The sequence below is a fragment of the Pelecanus crispus genome, chromosome 11 (genome assembly GCF_030463565.1).
Source record: "Pelecanus crispus isolate bPelCri1 chromosome 11, bPelCri1.pri, whole genome shotgun sequence".
Lineage (NCBI taxonomy): Eukaryota > Metazoa > Chordata > Aves > Pelecaniformes > Pelecanidae > Pelecanus > Pelecanus crispus.
In genome coordinates this window covers 11,032,500-11,054,377 of record NC_134653.1, presented here as the reverse complement: position 1 = coordinate 11,054,377, position 21,878 = coordinate 11,032,500, and the positions used below count along the sequence as shown (strand labels likewise).

The 21,878-nt window shown below is 39.0% G+C and overlaps 1 protein-coding gene across 1 annotated transcript in view; it reads left to right on the top strand.

Annotated features, from left to right (window-relative positions):
* The window catches only part of NOMO2 (NODAL modulator 2), a 28,392-nt gene extending 7,720 nt beyond the window's left edge, over nt 1–20,672 (top strand). Inside the window, exons 12-31 of the mRNA XM_075718906.1 lie at nt 930–1,107; nt 1,888–2,029; nt 2,998–3,129; nt 3,902–4,038; nt 4,314–4,401; nt 5,300–5,363; nt 6,475–6,570; nt 9,037–9,246; nt 9,551–9,633; nt 10,526–10,685; nt 10,810–10,936; nt 11,573–11,686; nt 12,366–12,493; nt 13,092–13,233; nt 14,086–14,169; nt 15,670–15,780; nt 17,670–17,771; nt 17,991–18,110; nt 19,107–19,199; nt 20,125–20,672. Coding sequence (XP_075575021.1) covers nt 930–1,107; nt 1,888–2,029; nt 2,998–3,129; nt 3,902–4,038; nt 4,314–4,401; nt 5,300–5,363; nt 6,475–6,570; nt 9,037–9,246; nt 9,551–9,633; nt 10,526–10,685; nt 10,810–10,936; nt 11,573–11,686; nt 12,366–12,493; nt 13,092–13,233; nt 14,086–14,169; nt 15,670–15,780; nt 17,670–17,771; nt 17,991–18,110; nt 19,107–19,199; nt 20,125–20,256 — 2,443 coding nt within the window. The 3' untranslated portion in view covers nt 20,257–20,672. The remainder of the gene's footprint in view (nt 1–929; nt 1,108–1,887; nt 2,030–2,997; nt 3,130–3,901; nt 4,039–4,313; nt 4,402–5,299; nt 5,364–6,474; nt 6,571–9,036; nt 9,247–9,550; nt 9,634–10,525; nt 10,686–10,809; nt 10,937–11,572; nt 11,687–12,365; nt 12,494–13,091; nt 13,234–14,085; nt 14,170–15,669; nt 15,781–17,669; nt 17,772–17,990; nt 18,111–19,106; nt 19,200–20,124) is intronic.
* The last annotated feature ends 1,206 nt before the right edge of the window (nt 20,673–21,878 follow it).

The following is a 21,878-nucleotide window of genomic DNA, read 5'->3' as shown; positions in this document are numbered from 1 at the left end:
ACTGTCTGGTGTGGTGTTGTACCAAACCTCTGCATTTTGTTACTCATTACTCTCAAGGTCATAGTTGTCTCATGTATATATATTGTCTCTTTCTTGTTTGTGATTCTTTGACTGACTGGCATAAGCCTGTATAACACTAACAGGATGATTTGGGGAGTGTAAGGCAGTGGTGGGAGGTACAATGTGAGCTGAGGAAGACAAAAGGGGCATGGTTCTCTGTCCAGGAGCTTCTCCTGGAGGAGAAAATAGTGGCAACCTTCCGGAGAAGTGAAAACTAGGAATTTACTGAGGCAATTGGCAGCTAGCTCATGCAGACTTACCTAATTAGAAAAAAACCCCTGCGTCCTGTTAAATGATCAGACCCTGCATGCTGTTAAATGACCAGTTACGGTTTTTTCAGTCACTAAACATGTTGTACTGTTGAAGGTGAAAGGTAAAACTTTACAGCTTCTAATTTGTCATCTTGTGTTTTCACAAACGTTAAGTGTACTAGGGTTGTGTTCACATGAATCATGTTTGAGGTCTTTGACACAAAACATTTCAAATCATCTAAAACCTGAGGGATGGCAATCCTAAGTCAATTGCCTGCATAGTTGGGAAAAAAAAAAATTAAAAAGGCTTGAAGTGATTGGGTTGGTGGGGGGGAAGAGCGAAGCAAGTTGCTTGCAAATAAAAACATAACATCATCGTGACTTCCTTGTAAAAGAAAAGATCCCATTAATTGTACGTGAGTTTGCACTTGCTCCACTGTGTTTGCTTATAGTACCTCTTTGATATGAACACTCTTTCAGGAGAAATCCATTCCAATTCCTGTGTTAGTACCTCAACATGGTGAGGTTTACTTTTTAAGGAAGTTTTAAAACAAGTACTTTTTTATGAGCTTTGTCAAACCAAGATATTTATTCTGATGGCTGGCTTTTATTTAACAGATTCAGTGTGTGTGGCCAAATCTCAGTAACTCGTTTCCCTGACACAGTCAAACAGATTAGTAAATACAAGGTAACCATGATGCCGCAAGACAAGGACAAAGCATCACTGGTTACAACAGAAACTGACCCTCACGGGACATTTTGTTTTAAGGCAAAATCGGGTACATACAATGTTCAGGTAAGAAAGACCTTCCGCTTCTTCATTGTAGAACTGTCATGAGGTTTTAGAAGATTTTAAACATTTAATATCTAAAATTTGAAAAGTTGAATTTAGATTTTCCTGGTCCTTTTCTCCTGTTTGCACTTTTTAAACAGTGACAGGGGTTTTTTTGGTTTGGGTTTTTTTTTTTCTCCCCCCTGTAATAAGCTGAGATTCCCATGCTCCATGTTCTTTGCACTTGTTAAAAGGAGATCAGGCCATTGAGGTTGGAAGTTCTTATTTCTCTCTCCTCTTAGTTGTGATGTCCCTTAGATCACTTCTTGTCTTAGTATATTATCCTGTGAGACATGTAATGTGTACCTTTCTCAGGTGCCTAAATTGTTACTGAGATTATAGGTCACAGCAAAGCCTGTAGCACAACCACCATAAATTTTGCATTGTGGGAGATGGTGCAGGCTGGAAGATAAGGAAGTGCATAGTTATAAGGCCTCTAACTGTCTTTATAGATAATGAAATAGCCTAATGTAGAAGCAGCAGTACAACCTGAAGTGAAATTCACTCAGGCTTTTGAATCTGAGCTGCTTGGAGGATTTTTAGCTCAGTTTTATTGCAGTTCTTTGGAGGATTTTTAATACAGAATTTTGAAAAGCATATTTGGGAGGCTGGTTTTGCTTTGTTTGGGATTTACGGTAAATTTCCATTTTCTAATTTCTGATAAGTGGATTGAACTCACCAGAGTGGCTGTATTTGGACCGGTATTTGAAAGCTGGTGATGTCTTGATGTCATGTACTCTACAGGTGATTATTCCAGAGGCTGAGACCAGAGCAGGGTTGGCTTTGAAACCCAAAATGTTCCCTGTTACTGTTACAGACAGACCAGTAATGGATGTGACCTTCTCTCAGTTTTTGGCATCCGTCTCAGGGAAGATCTCCTGTTTAGGTAAGCCAGTTTTGAAAGTGAAGTGGAAACAGGAACAGAGAACTTCAGCACTGCGCGTGTGAATGAGTACTACTTAGATCAAGATGCTTGCTGTGGTTAGCCCCATCAGCAGATAAGTAAATTAACTTCCAGCGCATAGGTAAACCAGCTCTTTTTTTGGGACACCTTACAGCCTAATAAGGTACCTTAATAAAATTTGGAGTAAAGTTAGGTACCTATTTTTAATACTTGCTAGGAATAAGCAAGTATTCCTTCCTCACAAAGGAATTCTGACCAGTTTGCCTTCCTCAGAAGATGGGTAAGTTCTGGAAGGAAATGCTCCTGGCTGACACTAGGGATACTGTACATCAATCAGAGAAGTACTAGAGGCAAAAAAGACATTAAAAAAAAACAAAAAAACAAAAAAACCCCAGAAAAACAGTGGATGGAAAAGCCTGTAGGATAGAGGCTCAGGCTGTTAACAGAAGCTTGCAATCTCTGTTCTCTTTCGTAAGCTTTTTGTCTTTATTTTAGTCTAAGGTCCTCTCTCCTGCTATTTTCCTTGATTACTCACTGATTTCAGCAGATGGTGATTGGAGCTTGACTTCTGTCATTTTTACCCCTTCATTTTTCCTCTCTGAATCCTCTCTGCACTTGGTGTTCTGTCAGGTGTTTTCTGCACCCTGTAGTCCCTGCAGAGCAAGGTGGACCCAGGGAATTAATGTTGGCCTCTGGTTGTTATTTGCCATTAGATAAAACAATATGATTAACAGTCTCAAACTTCCTGAAGAATGCAAAAAAGCACTGGTAAACATGTGCTTAAGAAATAAGAATAACAGTTTTAATTGGAAACGTTTGAAATGTTCTCTACTGGAAGAGAGTAATCATTTTAATCTTAGCATACACGAAGCTTGCTTGGAGTGGGGGTTTTGGAGGCAAAGCTGGCAAGCCAGAATGCAGTCTCATTTTCTGCTGTCTTTTCTGCACAGATGCTTGTGGTGATCTGATGGTGACATTACAGTCTGTGAGCCGCCAGGGTGAAAAACGCAACCTGCAGCTCTCTGGAACCATGGACTCAGTGGCCTTCACATTTGAAAATGTGCTACCTGGAAAATACAAAGGTAGGATTATGGGGAACTGCTTGAAGTGTTACCTTAGTAGCTAAATTTGTGACTTAATCTGTATACTTCTGTTATTATGGATACCATTTACAGTATGCCCAACATGGAACTCGTTCTGAAACTTGAGAGAATCTGGAAAAATACTGTGTAACAGCGCACCAAGTTTTTTTAATCTTGTATGTTTACCCTTTTGTCAGCGTACAGGTAACTGCTCCCCTAAGTTTTAGGGTCTGCATGGCTGGTGTGAGGAAAAAGCTTTATCATGAACTGACTTGTCCCAAGCCTAAGAACAGCCTAGTTCTTCTGCTTCCAGAGTAGCTCTCCTAAGAGGAATACATGTTTTGGCCAGCCTGCCTTGGCCTACTATGGAAATAAATTGTTTTCCAGGGAAAGGTGTAGAAGTAGTATATACAGGTTGCTCTTTTTATACAAGAGTCAGAACATCTTTCTGCCAGGTGAAACTGGAGTTAGATTCTGATGTCCTCCAGGCTTCTTTGACTGTCACAATGGTAGTGCACATTGCAGAACTTTCCAGAGTGACCAGATTTCATTATTCCTTTTTATAATAGCTTTTCTGTTACAAGATGTGCTGGATTCCTGGTGATGCTGCAGTGCTGTGTGCCAGGTCTGTTACTACAGTCATTGTTGTATATCTGGCTTTGAAGGTTATTGTCAGGGAAGTTAGAGTGATACAAGCTTTTTATACCACAAAACCTGCCCTTATACACACAGTTTTACATTACTAAAATGGTTTGTGTGGTGTGTATTCTAGTAAGCATTATACATGAAGACTGGTGCTGGAAGAATAAGTCTTTGGAGTTGGAAGTCATGGAGGAAGATGTTTCTGGAGTAGAATTCAGGCAGACTGGATATATGCTGAGGTGTTCTCTTTCTCATGCAATTACACTGGTACGTAGGTAACAAACATCCTTGTATTTTTTTAATGAACTTGTGTAGGTAGGTTGGATTGTGCTTGGAATCAAGGCTTTCTCATGTCTCTGGGGAGTCATGTAGCACGGCAACGTTGATTTTTAAGAGTGCTTTGAGATTTGTCTCTTAGATTTGGTGGTCTTATGTTGTTAGCTGCTATAAAAGAGAAGCATTAGTGTATCTTTAGGCAAATACTGTTTTCATTTCATTGTTTGGTAGTTACTAACAGTGAATTGTGTTTTGTCGCTTCATAGGAATTTTATCAGGATGGAAATGGACCAGAGAACGTTGGTGTTTATAACCTCTCCAAAGGAGTTAATAGATTCTGTCTTTCAAAGCCAGGTAGCAGCTCTAAAATGTTAGTTTAAAAAATGAAAAAGAACCAGTCAACTAATACTGCTCGGAATTTAAAAAAAAAAACAAAAAACCAAAACAAAACCAGACTGTTGTGGTTTCTGAGGTTTCTGAGAGACATTGTTTTATTTACATCTGTATATAAATGCTCTGTTCTAAGTTTTTAGAATTCTCCCGACTATTTAGTCCTTCACCTAAATACAGATTCCAGAAGTAAAATAATTTTTTTTTTTTCTTGGACTCAGTGAAGGGCTTTGATCATTGATAAATGAAGAGCATGTTAAAATATTCTTGTTCATTTCAATACAGGATTCTTGAGGGTTAACTGTTAAAAGTACCACAGGGTTATCTATAACAGGAAAAAATAATGTTTTCAAATCAGATTTTTTTTTTTTCCTCCTTTTAATGTCTTAATTAAATGTCTTTAGTTCTCTGTTATGGGCCCTTAGCAAAACAGTTAACAAATATGTTTGGTTTTGATTCAGTTTTCAGCTTTGAACATTTCATCCTCAGAGCCAGTGGTCTCATTCACAATACAATAATACATTGGTTCTATAATCAGTCAAAGGGTATCAGCTGTGGGACCATAACAGGTTACTTCTGAGCTTGTTTGGTTTGTTGTGTTTGTAATTATGTTTATCTGTAGTGATGCCTAATAGGTTTTTTTTAGTAGTGTACGTTAGAAGCACTGCACAGCTTCCAATAGCAATCTGTGACTGAACAGAAGTGAATTAATTTACAAGTGTCCATGTGGAAGGCAGTAGATATATAGTCAAATTTTGTAATTCTTTCTATACCTCACGTCTCATGTGATCTTGATAATTCAGCCAACACAGTAAACTTGAATTTTTTTTCAGTGGATCGTTCTTTGACTTAATGTTTACAGGTGTATATGAAGTGACCCCACGTTCCTGCCACCAGTTTGAACATGAATATTACACTTATGACACGTAAGAGCAAAATCTGGGTTTGATCTTATGCCTATCAGTATGCTTTCATAAAGCTTCCTTCTGCTGCAGCTGCTTTCTTTCAGCAATTCAGGATATGTTGCTATGACTGTCTCTAACCAATAGAGGGAAGCTTTAGCAAAGTGTATCAGATGTGTTCTCTTGCCCTTTTTAGTCTTAAAATAGTCAACTAATGATAGGCTTTAAAGATGCTTTTGCTACTTTAAATGGGTATTTTTGTCAGCCTTCTGTCTGTTTAATGTTGGTTTTGCTTTGTAACAAAGCAGATTTCAGTGGAAACTGTTGATCACTTGTGAGAATTGAAATGCAAAAGATAGGATAGTAAGTTTACTAGGAGGCATATACCACCATTGTATGTCCCTAGTGCCATGACTGTGGTGATTTGATTCTGCTCACCCCAGTTTTTGCAAGCTGAACAAATATTCACCCTAACCACAAGTAAGCAGTGCTGATCTTCCTAAGTCAGCCATGTTTTATTAGTTATTTATAGGTTATGGTCTGGCAATATGCTTAATGGCTCTTTGCTTCCAAAAAGAGGATTTCTGCTCCCAGACTACTTCTAATTCATTAACATGGCAAAAAATTAATTCAGCATTAAAATCTGATTCTCTTCTGCTGTATTAGTGAATTAAAAGTACTTCAAAGAGAAATGTGCTAAATATGAGAGCCAGCACTAAGTGAGTGAATGGATAGAAGCAGAAACCCTCTTTTGGCAGCAAAGCGCCATTAGACTTGTGGTGTCTTGGTGAATGATGTCTAATATGACAAACTTTTGTGTGTCCTTCTGCTGTGTGTAAAGGGATTGTACGTATGAAATCAATCAAATCAGTTTTAGCTTGAGAGGAAGCAGGAGGCACAAAGGAAGGAATTGATTTGGCCAATGTCATGCAGTGAGTTGGGGTTCAGAGCTGGAAAATGCTCCCTTTCCAGTATGCTATCATCTCAGTGCTATAGCTTTGTTGTATAATTTGTATATCATCTTTTATAAAGCACTTCAAACTTAGGGATGGGAGCAGAAACTCTGTTAAATAAGATTTGGTTATTTTCTTTAGTAGGGGGACCTTGAATTCATCTCTGTTACTTTGATTTACAGGTCCTCTCCTAGTATACTGACGCTCACTGCAGTTCGACACCATGTCCTTGGCACGATTGTAACAGATAAACTGATGGATGTGACTATTACCATTAAGTAAGAACAAAGAAATCTTGGGACTATAAAAAGGGGAAGAAAAAGACATCTCTCGTAAAGTTTTACTCTGGTTTTAATACCACAGTGGCTGCTTTCTAAGGGGATGGCATCCAACTCTAGACTGCAAAAGGTTTTATGCTAAGCTGTGCTTTGAGTTCTTTGTAGATGGATAAATAATTCCCAGCCCTCATTTTGAACATTGTCACTTCATTTCAATATAGCCCCTTTCTACTTGTGTGTCATGGTAAAAAGGAATGATTTTCTGAGTTTTTATACACTTTGATGAACTAAAATTTCAGATTCTGAGGGTACTGTTTTAGCTTAGGTCTGAGCTCTTTAGCACTGGCATTTGTTTTTTTCCTTTTTTGTTTCCTCAGAATGAGAATCTACTGCTTTAGAGCATTGTTACTGGTGTGAAGAGGGTTATAAAAAGAAAACCATGCAGAGCGATTACACACTAATGCGCCAATTTATGTTTAGCTGAACAGACAGCTCACTAGGGAGCACCGATTTGTGAACAGCTTTAATTGTATGAGGTGCCAGATCTGCCTGGAAGTGTCTGATAACGATGAGTGCTTTATTAATGCTCTGCTGATGTCCACTTGTTCTAGACTATAGGTTCTCAAACTTTTTGAGTGTAGAAAACATCTTTTCAGACAAACAAATTACCTGTAAAGCATTGCCTTGAGTTCCCTGAGTTTAATGAACCTATAATTGCAACTACTGAGCAACTACAGCAGCTGGAAAAGAAACATTGAGATAGCAGAGAGCCATTAGGATTTTAAGAACAGCTTCATGAGGAGGTGAATATTATACTGAACTTCTGGGCTGGTTGGGTTTTTTGAGACCAAGTGCTTTGAAGGCAGCTCAGTTGCCGCAGACCATCTCTCTTCAAGCCTGCCTGAAGCTTTTCAGCTGAAGTCCAATTTGTGAAATGCCATCAACTTAAAAGGAACAGCTCTGGATTTAAAAGCTAGACAGTTGTTTAAAAGTCTATGCTTGTGTACCAGATGCATGGCAGTGACCTGTTAACTTTCAAGTTATAATAAAAAAAACCCAACCCAACCAAAAATGAAGCTGATTCTTAACAATTTTTGATGATGGCTTGCTGTGCTTGAAAAGTGAGACTGTAGTAGTTTATTATTAATGTCATGAGACTGTGTGCATGTCTGTACAGATTTTTAATAGGTTTTAAGACAAAAAAAATTTTTGATACATTTTTATATTGTCTCTGGACTGCAGAGGAAGAATTTAAAGCCTTGATGAAACTTAGTGTGATAGGGCAATAGTATCTGTTTCTCTTAAAAAAGACAGAATATAGGTGAAGACTGAAGCAGGAGACAGAACTATCCTGATAATCTAAAGTGGCTGTAGGAAAAGTAATCACGATTATTTCAGTTCACTCCTCATAGAGAATTTTGCAATGTTCTGTGACAGTTTTTCAGACTATTGGAGAAGAGACAGAAGATAAGATACAAAGGACGGTTGGAGACTAGAAGAAATTGCTAGGAAAGAGAGGATGTAAGATCAGGGAAAGTGAGACGAGATGCATTGTTCTGAGCTGATTTAAAGAACTTGGTAAAACTTATCTAGCAATCTGTTCAGTGGACAGTGACAGTGAGCTGGATAGTTCAAATGTACAGGGCAGATAGGTTAGAACTCAGAGCTTTTCCCAGGAATTGCCAGCTACTGGAAGTATTTATTTGTGATAGAAGTTTATTTTCTCCTTGTATGCTCTACTCCTGAGAGGTAGGTTCTGAGGGAAGGTGCCCAGTACTGAAAAAAAAAAAAAGTGAGCTTACCAGTCTTTTGTTTATTTTGTATAACTCATCCTTTCTGTATTAAGCTTGTTCTCAGGTTTGGAATTCCAGCCTTTCTCTTTTAGTTTAGGGCTTTGTTAAAGGTGTTCTTGCAAACTGGTCCTTTGGCTTAAGAATTTACCACTCCTGCTGGCTTGTCAGAGCTTCTGTGGGAGGTTATTGCCCCTGCAGCAAAGCTGCTGTCTGGTATTTGGTGCAAAATCAAGGCTCTGCTTACCAAAACCTAAGCTAAACTAAGATGCTTGACTCTGCCAAGTGGTTGAGATGCAGGCATGTGGCACTGGCTCTGCAGTGGGATGCTGAAGCATGGCAGAGGGGAGGAAGAGGCAACAGGGCCGTAACTTCTTGGATGTTTATAGCATGATGGGGCAGAATTTGTGAGAGTTGCAAGTAGGTCCCTTCCTGCTAGGCCACGTAGGTTATATGTAGTCCCTATGAACGAGCCTTTCTAGTAGTAACTGATTGATATGAAGGTTAAAAGTTTTAGTTATGCCTGGAATAAATAGCAGAATTAAAAAGGAATGGATTTAAAAAAAAATCCTGGGACTTGTCTGCTGTGGTATAAAGGCAGTAATTAACAGATATAACAAGCTCTTATCCTTCCATATGAAAGGAGATGATTTTGTTTTCTCCTCCATGTTTTCAGGTCATCCATTGACAGTGAACCTGCCTTAGTTTTAGGGCCCCTGAAATCTGTACAGGAGTTACGTAGGGAGCAGCAGCTGGCAGAAATTGAGGCCCGCCGACAGGAGAGAGAAAAGAAGGGTCAAGAGGAGGAAGGAACAAAGCCACCAGTGCAAGAAATGGTGGAGGAACTCCAAGGACCATTCTTATATGAATTTTCATACTGGGCAAGGTAATACCAAGCTCCAATGGACAAGGTGTATTCTTTGTACAATTGTCTGGTGTTTCCACCGAACAGAATAGTGATGTATTCCATATAGGAAAGAGCTGCGGTATGGGTACCTGTGCCTGCTTTTGTTGACTTTCAGCTAAATGGAAACTAGTACCACATCATATGAATTTTGCTTAGGTTATTGTTGATATTTTTTTCCTTGGGGTATTTAGATGGGTTCTTGGGTCAATATGCAGTACTCTGTTCTACATGAGAGGCTGCTAATTCCATTTTCTTCTAATTGTATCTTATTTGTGTTTTATAGGTCTGGAGAGAAAATTACTGTGACGCCATCATCAAAAGAGCTACTTTTCTACCCGCCTTATGTGGAAACAGTTGTTAGTGGAGGTAAATATAAATAAAATCTAGTTTGAAAGGAGTAGATTTTTTTAAGGCAGAAATGTACTCTTATAGATGAACATATGAATAGCTCTTCAAAGGTAACGTTAGGAAAGTTTCAACTGCAGCTATCTCTTTGGGCCAATTTCACTCTGGAATTTGGAAGCATGGGTATTTGCTAGAGGACGCAAGTACAGTTTTTATCAGGAGAATATGCTTCTGAGTGCTGAAAGACCACCTGGCACAAGAGGAAGGGCTAGATTTCTGGACATTATGCCAGATTCTCAGAATTGTTCATATTACTCTCATCTAGAAAAATAGTTGTGCAAAAGCAATGTTTGTGTTCTCAGTTTGTTACCAAATTCAAGTCCATCCTGTCCTCAGGTTCCTAAGTGAACATACTTTGTTTGAAATCACTAGAAAATGTTAGGTACCCCTTTTTATGTGCCTCTTTGTTGTGCACATTCTAAATACACTGGAGGGCAGAGGGAATGAAATTTTGCTTATGTCATTAAACACAACATATGCTGACCTGAATTTGATGGAAAAAAATTTTGTCAAAGCTCAGTGTAATACCAGTTAGAAGGGAATATTGTTGGAATCTTCTCCATGTGGCTGCAGTATATGTAACTTAATGAATCCTCAAAGCACTTAGCAAATCCAGAATGTTTGTTTTGGAGATGTGCTTATAGCTTTGGAATTTAGTTATTGATTTTGTGAATGTTCAGATGTTTTAAGATGTGTTGAAAGGCCATAGAATTGTGTGGGTTGATCTCTTATTCTAAGGTAAAAGAACATCAACTGGTCACTTTGGAAGTAGTTAAACTCTTGCTGTAAGACAGAATGGTGAGTGTATTTTTTGCTTTCTTCTTTCTCTTAAATCCCCTTTGCAATGACCAAGAGAGTTGTCCTGGAAAGCTGATAGAAATTCATGGAAAAGCAGGCTTATTTCTGGAAGGGCGAATTCATCCTGAATTGGAAGGTGTTGAGATTGTCATTGGTGAAAAGGGAGCAACATCCCCGCTCATCACAGTTTTCACTGATGACAAAGGTGCTTACAGGTAATTAACAGATTTATTTTGATCTTTTGCATTCTTTAGTTAAAGTGCAGTGGTGACGTGACAAAGTGTGTGTGATATCCAAGTGCTTTTTTTAAAATGAATTCTTCTTTCCTTTTATTTGAAGTGTTGGGCCGCTCCACAGTGACTTGGAATATACAGTTACTGCTCAGAAGGAAGGGTTTGTTTTGACTGCAGTAGAAGGAACAGTTGGGGATTTCAAAGCTTTTGCTCTTGCTGGGGTGACGTTTGAGGTAATGTTCTAAATACTTCTGTTTCCGAATGAATAGTGTGTGCAGTTAGAGCTAGACAGGCAAAAAAGTTAACCCACATGTCCCAGCCAAACACAAATGGCTGTGGGATTTGGGGATAATTTTGTCATGGGGAAACAAGTCTCAGTGGCTGAGCTTAGTTGTAGACCATGACTTGCTGTGCAGAAGATATTTTGCAAGGTTTATAGAGTGAAAGTTAGAGCCTGCAGTCCAAAAGACTGGCTTTGTTTGCTTTTGTAGAGTTGGACCAGCTTTTCTTAATGAGTTTTATCCCTCAAGGTGATTTTCTCATGAACAGCCTGGTCCAGCTAGTGCCTGGTTCTAGTCTTTGGGATGCTTTGTTCTGGCCCCCAGCATGTCCTATGAAGTGGTAGAGAAGTGACTGTTCTGGTGGCACATGCTATGTGCAGCTCTGCCCAGATGTTGAGGGCACAAGCTTCTGTAGCCCTGCAGTCTCACAGGAGGGAATGCACTGCAGATGTGGCTAGTTTTCTTCTGCTTACAGCTGAGTGCTCAGAGTCAGCACATCTGTGCACTCTGTAAGGGGCTTCTGAATTGAAGCCTTCTTCATAAAGCAGCCCTTGCTTACACTTGAAACCATTGCTTTTTCAAAAATAGATCAAATCAGAGGATGACCAGGCTCTTGCTGGAGTTCTCTTGTCTCTCAGTGGAGGGGTGTTTCGGTCCAACCTCCTTACACAGGATAATGGCATGCTGACTTTTTCCAATCTGGTAAGTTGAAATTGATTCTTTTGAATGTGGCTGCATGTGCAATGCTGTGTTATTTTGCCTTCCAAAATAGGGATGCTATTGGCTCTCTTCAGTGGCAAGGGAGGTGTATGGTGTCCTTTGAAATCATAACCCACAGTGAGAGTTGTAGATCCCTTAGAGTGGACAGCACTTACAGTCTAAGCAAGAGAAAGATGTGAAGTCTAACCTGGCAAGAGATTTCTCCCCAACAGGTAGTAGATGATGTTGATTGATCTCAGTTACTAATTTGCAGTCTGTAAACCTGAAACAAGCCAATTTGTTGATGATCATTTGAGAGTCTTTAGAGGAAAGAAATCTAATCAGATTATTGATCTGTACACGTGTGTAGACATGCCTTAATAGTTTCCTTGCAGACATCTTTCTCTCCTGGTCACTTTCCTGTCCTTGAGGTCTTGCAGTAAGGTTTTAGGGCCATCCTTTCCTTTCTCCTTTTCAGGCTTTATCACCTGGTGGAGTTCCATTGATTTATTGTCCAATGTGCTCCCTGTTTTTCAGTGCTCGTGTTTTCTGACCAGTTTAACCTACGGTTGGGACAGAGAACTTCAGCTCTTTAGGGAGCTCTTGCAGAAATGTAATTGTTTGGAGTTGGTGAATTTTTGTGTCACTAACAGTAAACAGCTTGTTTTATGCCTCTTCACAGAGCCCAGGACAGTATTATTTTAAACCCATGATGAAAGAGTTTCGCTTTGAACCATCATCACAAATGATTGAAGTGCAGGAAGGACAGAATCTTAAAATTCGGATAACTGGTTACAGAACAGCTTACAGGTCAGTAGAGCTGAAATGCCATGCAAAATAATACATACCGTATCAGGATGCATTATGCAAAATGTGTGTTTTCTCCTTATACATGGTTGTTCTGAAGGTTTGGAGAGTGCTTTAGAAGGCACAATTTAACTTTCTTGTGCTGTGTATAAGTACTCTTTTTAGCCTTTTCTCATGCATGTGGATATATAGCTAAGCCCAGGTGGCAGGACTGTAAGGAGAAACATTGCTATGAAAGCACTGTGACAGTGGTACTGGTGGTGGCTTGTGCTATGTCCAGTGGGACAGGAGAGGACTATTCTAGGGATGGTAGACCAATTCAGGTATCTGACTTCAGGATCCTTCCTTTCCTTGCCCTCAGGGGCAAGTGCGGCTGTTCATGGAGGTCAGGGAACTTGGGTTCCTGAAGTTGTGCTCTGAACTGCAGCTAGTTGTAATGCTTTAAACAGTTTTACATATACGTTACAAATTCCCCTTTTCTTGTCCATGCTATACTAAATATATTACTTTTGCCATCAGTTATAACAATAAAATGTCTTTAAAATGTGCATTAAAACAGCATCTGCACATCTGTAGCAATTACTTTTCTTTATACCTCTAGCTGTTATGGCACAGTTTCTTCTTTAAATGGAGAGCCTGAGCAAGGAGTCTCAGTAGAAGCTGTGGGACAGAAGGATTGTAGCATCTATGGAGAAGACACGATAACTGATGAAGAGGGCAAATTCAGGCTACGTGGCCTTCTGGTAAGGATCAGAATGCTCTCTGTTACTTACCTTTATGTTAGTGTGATAATGGAGCAATAAAATGTGTTTTATTAATTAGCTACCGATTTCTGTTTTCCCATCACGTTTGCTAGCTCAGATTCCCTTGAGTCTCTCTGTGTTACGCTGTCATGTAATGAACACTCATTCCAGTAAAGGGGGAAAAAACTTTTAGTCTAAGTCTGTGGAACTTGCTGCCAGTAGACTGTGATGGCCTCCCAGAAATACTGAACAGTTCCCATGATGTGACATGAGCCCCCGGTCAATGTACTGAATGTGTCTAACAGGTGTTCAGCAGTGTTCAGGTGTTATAGCAGGGAATTATCTTAAGCAAAAGAATTTGGGGAAGTGTTTAGTTTCTCTTGTGAAAACACTGTGACTGTATTTTAGCAGGATATTGGGTGTATGTGTGATGATGATTGTATGGCATGCATGTGAAGTAAGCTGTTCTGCAGGAAACATGGAAGCTGAATTTCTGGGACCACTATGTATGGAGTAAGCAATTATGCTGAAGCAGAAAGCAGTATTTGATCAGATTTTAATTGTGTTTAATGTATTTTCTTTCTAGCTAAAACACTTCACAGCAGATGATTTCTTTTAATACTGTAATGTGATAAACTAGTGAAAGTTCTCTGATAGGCCTTTTGTATTTGCTGGCAGTAAACACCCCTAATGGTGTTACTCAGTTAAATTTTCTGTTTGGGATAAGGAAAACTATAACTGGATAGTTAGGTCTGTTTGGGTGGTGTATCTTAAATGGAATCTCTTACTGTCTTCTAAAATTAAAGTACATGTTATTCAGTGCTGGGATTTATCACTGAATGTTGCTTTTAGCCTGGTTGTGTGTATCATGTCCAACTCAAAGCTGAAGGCAACGATCACATTGAAAGAGCTTTACCACAGCATCGTGCAATTGAGGTAATTTTTTCTTTTTTTGTAGTATCACTTAAACATGAAATGCATCTGTCTAGGCATTATGTCTGTTCTATCAGCAGCAATGTAGTTGAATGCATTCTGTTTAGACAAGTGGCTTTCAGCAAGTTAGCTCCCTAAATACGGGCCCCATATTGTGTGTCAGCACCATAGCTTAAAACTGAAATAAGATAAAGCCCAAACAGTAAACAAGTGAAAAGGATTCATTCACAGTCACAAAAACTGTACCTCAAGAAACAAGAGAATAAATGTGTAGAATACATTTCAGCATTTCTTTACGATGTGGAACAAAGCACTAGCAACTTGAGAATGTCATAAATTGTCATGTTATGCTATCTTTGTATGTAGTTATTGACCGATAGATAGATTTTGTTATGCTTGATTTGGTCCAAATCCTGCAGTCGTGATGCGGATGAAATTTTCATTCAGACTAGCAAATCTTTACAAAATGTAACAATAACTTTGAATTGAAAACTGATGAAATCTTGTTAAGCATTCCCTCCATCCTTACAGATTCAGGTTAGTTGCCTCGCATTTATCTCTTGACATCCAGCAAAGGTTAATTAGCCTTCATTAGATGTCCAGAACTTTTCAGTGGGAGATGGTCGTTATTGGAGCTCAGACGTGCCTGACCAGGGTGCCCTCCTTTGCAGCAAAACAGAAGGGCAGAAATCTTTCAAGTCCTTAGTGTGTTCTTGCTAAGAGTGCTTGCTGGTTGGGAAGGGGAAGAGAATGCCAACCCAAATTCCGGAAAATCCTATGAAGGTTATGTACTGCAACTGACAGCTGTATGCAGTAGCTTGTACTAATAGTATCCTGGCTAGCCTGCCATTTTCTCCAGGAGAGAGAAGCGTTTGAAAGACACCTGCAGGAAAAACGTACAGCCTCAGTGGCACCAGATATAGCGCCATGTTGATATGGCACCTGGCCTAACCATAACCTGTCTGTTACTGTAGTTATTATTTGAGTAAACATTTCTTTCCTTACCGTGATTGGAGTTCAGACTTAGAAACACAAATGTTTTGTATTTTAAACAATTTTGAAGAATATAAAATTCTGTATCTTTGAAGTAGGTTATATTATGATATAAGCATATTCGTCATTAATCAACTGTGTAAACACCCTAGCATAGTAATATGCATCTCTCAGCACAGTTGCAAAATACTGAGACCAATGTTCAGACATCAGGCAGTCCTGTGTATGTAACTCAGCTTCTACCAAAAAACGTGCTTTTGATACTTCTTCCATTTTTAGTTTAACTTAATGCCATCAGTGTTGTGCTGATAATGCACAAGTCTGTAATTGCGAGCTGTGCACGCTGGAGAAAAAGTACTTGCAATTGGAAAGCCTTCAAGTTTCTATGTGGTTAGTATAGAACAAAATTCACTTCTTGTTTAAAATTATGAGCAATATTTGTGCTGTGCTAACTGTCCTCTGTTAACTGTTCCTCTGTTGGTAAAAACGTGACTGTGTTTTATGTTGCAGGTTGGGAACAGTGACATTGATGATGTTAATATTATAGCGTTCCGGCAAATTAATCAGTTTGATTTAAGTGGAAATGTAATTACATCTTCTGAATATCTCTCCACATTATGTGTAAGTTCAAGCCTTTCATCTTTTTCAAGTATGTTTGCCATTGGTTTCCCAATGTGTTTTTGCAGGGTCACTGCAAATTGTTCAGTAGCCAGAGCACACATTTAATTCAAATTATGACTAATACTTCAGTGAAGGTGAATTTGAATTTCAGTTAGAATTAAGATTCCAGTGTTCCTCACTGCTTTAATATTTCCATTTTTCATGGGAGCATGTTTAAGAAATACTTTCTTAGGTTGGCCTGTACATTTCTGGGTCTGCTTCCCTGATTAGGGATGCCCTGTCCGTAGGGAGAGCAAGGCACCAGGGGTGGAATGAGTCCTCTGTATCACAGAACTGCATTAATTCCTGAAATACCTGGAATTTTTGATAGTGTGTCTGCTAGCAAGAAGATACCATGTGAATTGAACGATACCATAGGACACATGAATTTAAAAGTACAGTTATAAGAGAGAGTATGAGACAGATAGTAAAAGCGAAATTTTCAAGATTCAAAAGACTGCACTGTAATCTGAAAAAAAACTTGCTAAACAACTGTGATCCTTTTGGCTTAGGGTGCAAATGCTGGAAGTATTTGGAAGAGGTGTTAATGGGGTAGGAGTTATGGTAGTATTTCTCAGATTTAAAAGCTTCTTGAAATGTTACCTACAAATATAAATGCAGCGCCTGGATTTCTTTCAGACTAGTTTGTCATGCGTCTCACCTGCCAAGATCTCATTGCTAAGCTGTTGGGTTTTTTGGGAGACATCCAAAGGATCCAACACTCAGAGCAGGTGTGAAGGGAAAATGTATCACCTTACTGAAGAGCACCTGAGCAAGCTATTTTTCTGGGGGAATTTACACCCTTGCAGTTAAGCCTAAGCAAATAGGAATTGATGTCAAAATTTAATTATATCGAAGTTATCCAAGTCTGTACCTGTTTCATATAAGGTTGGGTCTTGTGTTGCATGTAATGCACATGTGCTGTTGATGGGTGCATATCATCACCGTTGCTTGCAAGGCAGAAATTTTTGTCTTTGGAAGAGGTGCTAAGATTTGATACAGACACAAGTGAGCAGTTTTCTGACCTCAGTCTGGTCCCTTCTAGTTGCATGGGCTTGATGAAACAACTGGAAATTCTCTGTTGAGCTGTGATTGGAGCTGCAACCACGGTAGCACTGGGCAGAATCAATGAGAATTTAGTTGGGCTGTGTCTGCAGAGAGAGTTGAGTCTTCGCAAATGTCTGATCCCGAGGTTTACAAACAATGGTATAGATGCTAGAAGGCTCTTTCAGAGTGGTCCACAAAACCCATCACTTTGTCCTCTGGAGGAGGCGCAGTGGCTGATAAACATTTGTGTGTACAGGCAGCCTCATGTAAGGAGGTGCTGCTGCCCCCACCAGCCTTATTCGACTATATACAACCCTCTTTTAATTATGCTGGTTTCTGAGCAAACTGTATTTGCTGAGGACTTCAAGCCTATTCTGTAGCTTGAGAATGTCTAGCTTGTTAAATAAGTGTAGAGAAATTGAAATCAAGCAAAATGAGCCTATTGGAGAAATAGAAACAACCCCCAGCTGCGAATTCCTGTGAAACTGCTGCGATTATTTAAAAGAATTACTCAGTTCTGGTTGATGCACAACACAGACTAATTCTAATACGCTAGATATGTGAAAATGTCAGACATTCAGTTGTTCCTAAATTATTTCAAGTTCTGTAAAAAGACTGTTTCTGTGACTTTTCACATCCCAGATTAGAACAATTCCAGGTGTTCTTACTTGACAACTTCCTGTTTATAAAACACATGATGAATTTTGAAGTGCTTTTATCCCTTAAGATGTGAGATGTCTGAAATATCTAGTGTGGGGCAGGCCCAGAAACACCTGATTTGTGTTTTCTTCTTTCCCTCACAGGTGAAACTCTACAAAAGTGAAAATCTTGACAACCCAATTCATACAGTCAACTTAGGCCTATCCCTGTTTTTCCATTTCCCACCACTGCTCCGAGATGGAGAGGTAAGAATATTGCTGAATAATTAGCTTAGGTCAGTTTAATTTTTTTCCTTAAGGACACTGACGTATTATTTCTGGTGTGCCTGCAGTACTGTATTCATGCTGGAGTGACCAGTATCTCAGAAGATTTGAAGCCTGTTAAACTGACTTTTTGCCTTTAAATCTAATTTTTGTCTCAGACTGCTCCTGATGCTGTGGACTGAGTGTATTTTTTACCCACAGAATTACGTGGTGCTCCTGGATTCTACATTGTCTAAATCACAGTATGACTACACCCTGCCTCAAGTTTCGTTCACTGCTATTGGGTATCATAAACACATTACACTGATCTTCAGTCCCACTGTAAGTACAAAATACTTAAATGTTCAAGCATTCACCTTGAGAGCAGCGTGAGGTAGTATAGCTTGCATGTATTTTGTGGTCTTGACCAAACTTTCTATTAATTAAATATAAAGAAGTTTATCAGAGGCATTAAAGTGACAATGAATTTGGATTTGGCCACATTTAAGGCATCAGGCAGGGATGTAATGACCTGGTATGTTATGGGAGGCAGGTAAGGAGTTCAGGAAGAAGTTGTAACCATGACACTAGCTGAAAGGTTGCAGTAATTGGGGGCTGAAGGAGAAAGATAGGATTGTTGTCAAAATTCCTTTAAAGAGTTCTGTATATATGAAAGAAGTATCGCTAGGCCAAAAAGAGAGCTTTATTTATTGGAGCTGAGGTAGAGGGTGAGGCAGAGGGGTTCTCAAACTAACAGCAGGGGAAAACTTCTCCCTTGAGAGAGAGACGTGTCTTTTTGCACTTCTGAACAGTGCAGTCAATTTAGTGAAGTGTTTGTTCTGTAATACTTAAATGATCTATTTCTTTTCTTCATCACTGCATGTTCAGATGCCAGTGAAACATGAAGGAAACATGAAATGGCAGTTATAAATGAACAATGCGGAGGTACCTGAAAGATTTTGTGCTAGTACGGTTGCCGTAGTATTATCATTGGGATCATAGAGGTTTGGGCAGCATGTGACAGGTAAATCAAAGCACACCAGGTTGACTGTAAAGTGGAGACTGACCATCAGTGAATTAGCTTTAAAAACCGGCAAACCCCAGGGAGAAGGTAACAGATGAATGAATCTGATCAAGGGGACTGCTTTGAAGTTGAAGGTAAAGTAAATCTTAGAGTAGCACTTAGAAGGAAGTCAGAGGGGTAGGGGTAGGGCTGGATGTGCCACATGATCTTATTGCTGATGTTGCTTAAAGCTGAGGGATTTCATAGTCAAAATGACTGTTTAAAAAACAAACAAACAAAAAAAACCCAAAATCCATGGTCCCCACTTTTTGCAGAGAAAGCTGCCTGAACAAGATATTGCCCAAGGATCTTACATCGCATTACCACTGACACTGCTTCTGTTGTTGGCTGGTTACAACCATGACAAGGTAGGTAATGGGGTTTTTTGTTTTATCCAAATATTATTGTCCTATGAATTAATACTTTGTACTGTGTTAAGTGAGGGTTGAGGTGGTTATCCAGACAGAGATGCAGTCAGCAGTCACCTTATGTGACATATTTTAAGAAAAGCCACAATGTAGCCAAGTTTTTGGACAACTACCATCCTTTAAAAAAAACCTTAGTGTGAAGGTGGGTTCCTGTGGTGCTTCTGAATTTTGTCTTCTCATTTGATGGCTCTGGGGAAAAAAAACAATACAGCATCATTCAAATTCAGATAACCAGACTCAGTGATCATACAAATGAAAATAATTATTTTATTGGCTTCAGGAACAATCAGACTGGAAAAAATCTTGCAAGTCATCGAGTCTGGTCTCTTCAGCTTTACACCCTCCCTAGTGAAAAGCTCTCAAGAAGAATATAACTACCTGCTATATAACCCCCTGTGTTAACAAGCCATGCTCTTCTAGTCTTCTCTGATATGACTGGATTTCTGTTTTGCTGATAAAAGAAATTTGTCTGTGCAATTTGATTTCCTCTTAAACATGGGTAAGACGGCACAGAACATGGGATTCTCCAGGATTTTCTACAGTGACACTGAAGTGCCTGACCACTGAAAATAGCGGTCATTTTCTGGACTCAGGACTTAAACTGCTGTTCTTGGCTAGATGACTGTAGGGAAAAAGGTTACCGGCAATCATTTTAGGTTTTGATTATCAGAAATTCCCAGAAGTTTAGTTTGATTCCTTCCCAAGATTTTCTGCGATTTTCTGGTATTTTTGTAGATGTGCCATTTAGACAAAGATTCTGTTTGTTTGGGGATGCGTGGGTCTAAAGAACGTTATCATTGAGACCTTACATACCATTGTAATCACAAGCTGCTTCACTTCCGCTGCTTCCCCCCCCCGCCCCCAGCTTATTCCCTTATTGCTACAGCTGACAACTCGACTGCAAGGAGTACGTGCTCTTGGACAGACAGGTTCTGACACAGGTGGCTCCGAGGATGCAAAGAGACAAACAAAAAAACAGAAGACGAGACGGACATGAGATGAAAGGAATGATCGCATGAAGTGGTGCCGCGTAAGACTCGAGCCTGAGGAATCGAAGCCACTGAAATACATTTTTGTTGAACTTGCAGACTTTACATTTTTATTGTTGCTACATGAGCACCGTTTGTCACACTAGCTCCATTTTGGTTGTATATTTTCTATGGAGTCTATAGATTTCCTTGTACAGTAATGAAATGAATGCCTCTGTTGTCACTGTGAGTGCATCTCCCATACTTGAAGACAATTACTGATTTTTTTTTTTTTTTTTTTTTTTTTTTCCCTCTTCAGTGGAACAGGTCATACTGTCTTCATGAATGATTTGTAAAAGCAGTGGTAATAGACTGCTTGACTTCACTTCCAGTCTCTAGATTTTGGGGATCATTTTTCCTTACCTTTTGGAATACCCACTTTACAGAAGCACATATGGATTTTACTAAATCAGTGGTGCTTGAAACAAAGTTTTGGGGGACATACATGAACTGGTGAATTATGTCTTTGGCACTTCCAGTTCAGCAGCTTGATTGAAGAGTCTGTCATTTGCACAGCTGTGATTTTTGTTCTTTTCCAATGATTACGTTATCTTTGATTAAAATCAAGCTTTGCTCGATGAAGACAAATTGTTAATGTCGGGTAAGACTAGTTGTTAATGTCAGGTAAGTTCTGATGATCCTACTGCAAAAGCAGTGTTTAAATTTCAGTTCCATATACAGTGTGATCTCTTTAGACCTCCAGTATTCCTGAAGTGGCTACAGCTGCTTGTACTATTCTTTCCAAAGCTGTACTGTGTTGTTGGTGATACCCATTTGCCTGTGCGGCTGTCACATCTCCTGCTCAGGCCATGTGCAGTCTTTTTGCCAATTGATGATGATTTTTTTTTTTTTTTTAACTTTTTAACCTTTTTTTTTTTTTAAACTTTAAGAAATGTGAGCTTTTCAAAATCTCCAACATGTACAGTCCTAATAACGTAGTCTATAATAAATAACTGTTTCTTACAGGCTATCTTTTGATTCTTGTTTGAAATAGACAGTTGGACATACAGTTTAAATGTTAATGGGTCTTTTTATTGACAAATAGTATAAAGGTTAATAGAGGTTTTGAAAGATGCACATAAATGCCTACAAATATTGCAAAGACATTGGTACTGCCAGTAAGTGGCAATGTTTCTCTTTTACAGTACTTGAAATACAGTCCCCTTACATTTAAATATTTAAGCTTGCAAACCGTACCATTCTTAGAAATGTGGATGCTAAAGGTTTTATGCTATTTTTGTTGGTATTTTGCATTAGTTTGGGCCTAAATAATTAAAACTTCATGTGGTGATCATTCCAATCTCTCTGAGGGAAATTCTATCAAGATCATAATAAAAATGAAGAATGTTGAAAAAGCAAGTATGTACAGAGTTTGAGATGAAGCTCTAATAAACTATCATGCTCTCTACTTAATGACCTTGAATTTTATATTGCTGTGATGAAATATATGGGGGAAAAAACAAAGTGTTGTAAGAGTTACAATAAATTGTACATTTTCAGTACATCTTTGCTCAAAGCTGGTGAACGTTATGAAAGGTATTGCTACGTCAGGGGAATGTATAAAGAAGAAATGCACATGTCCATACGTCTT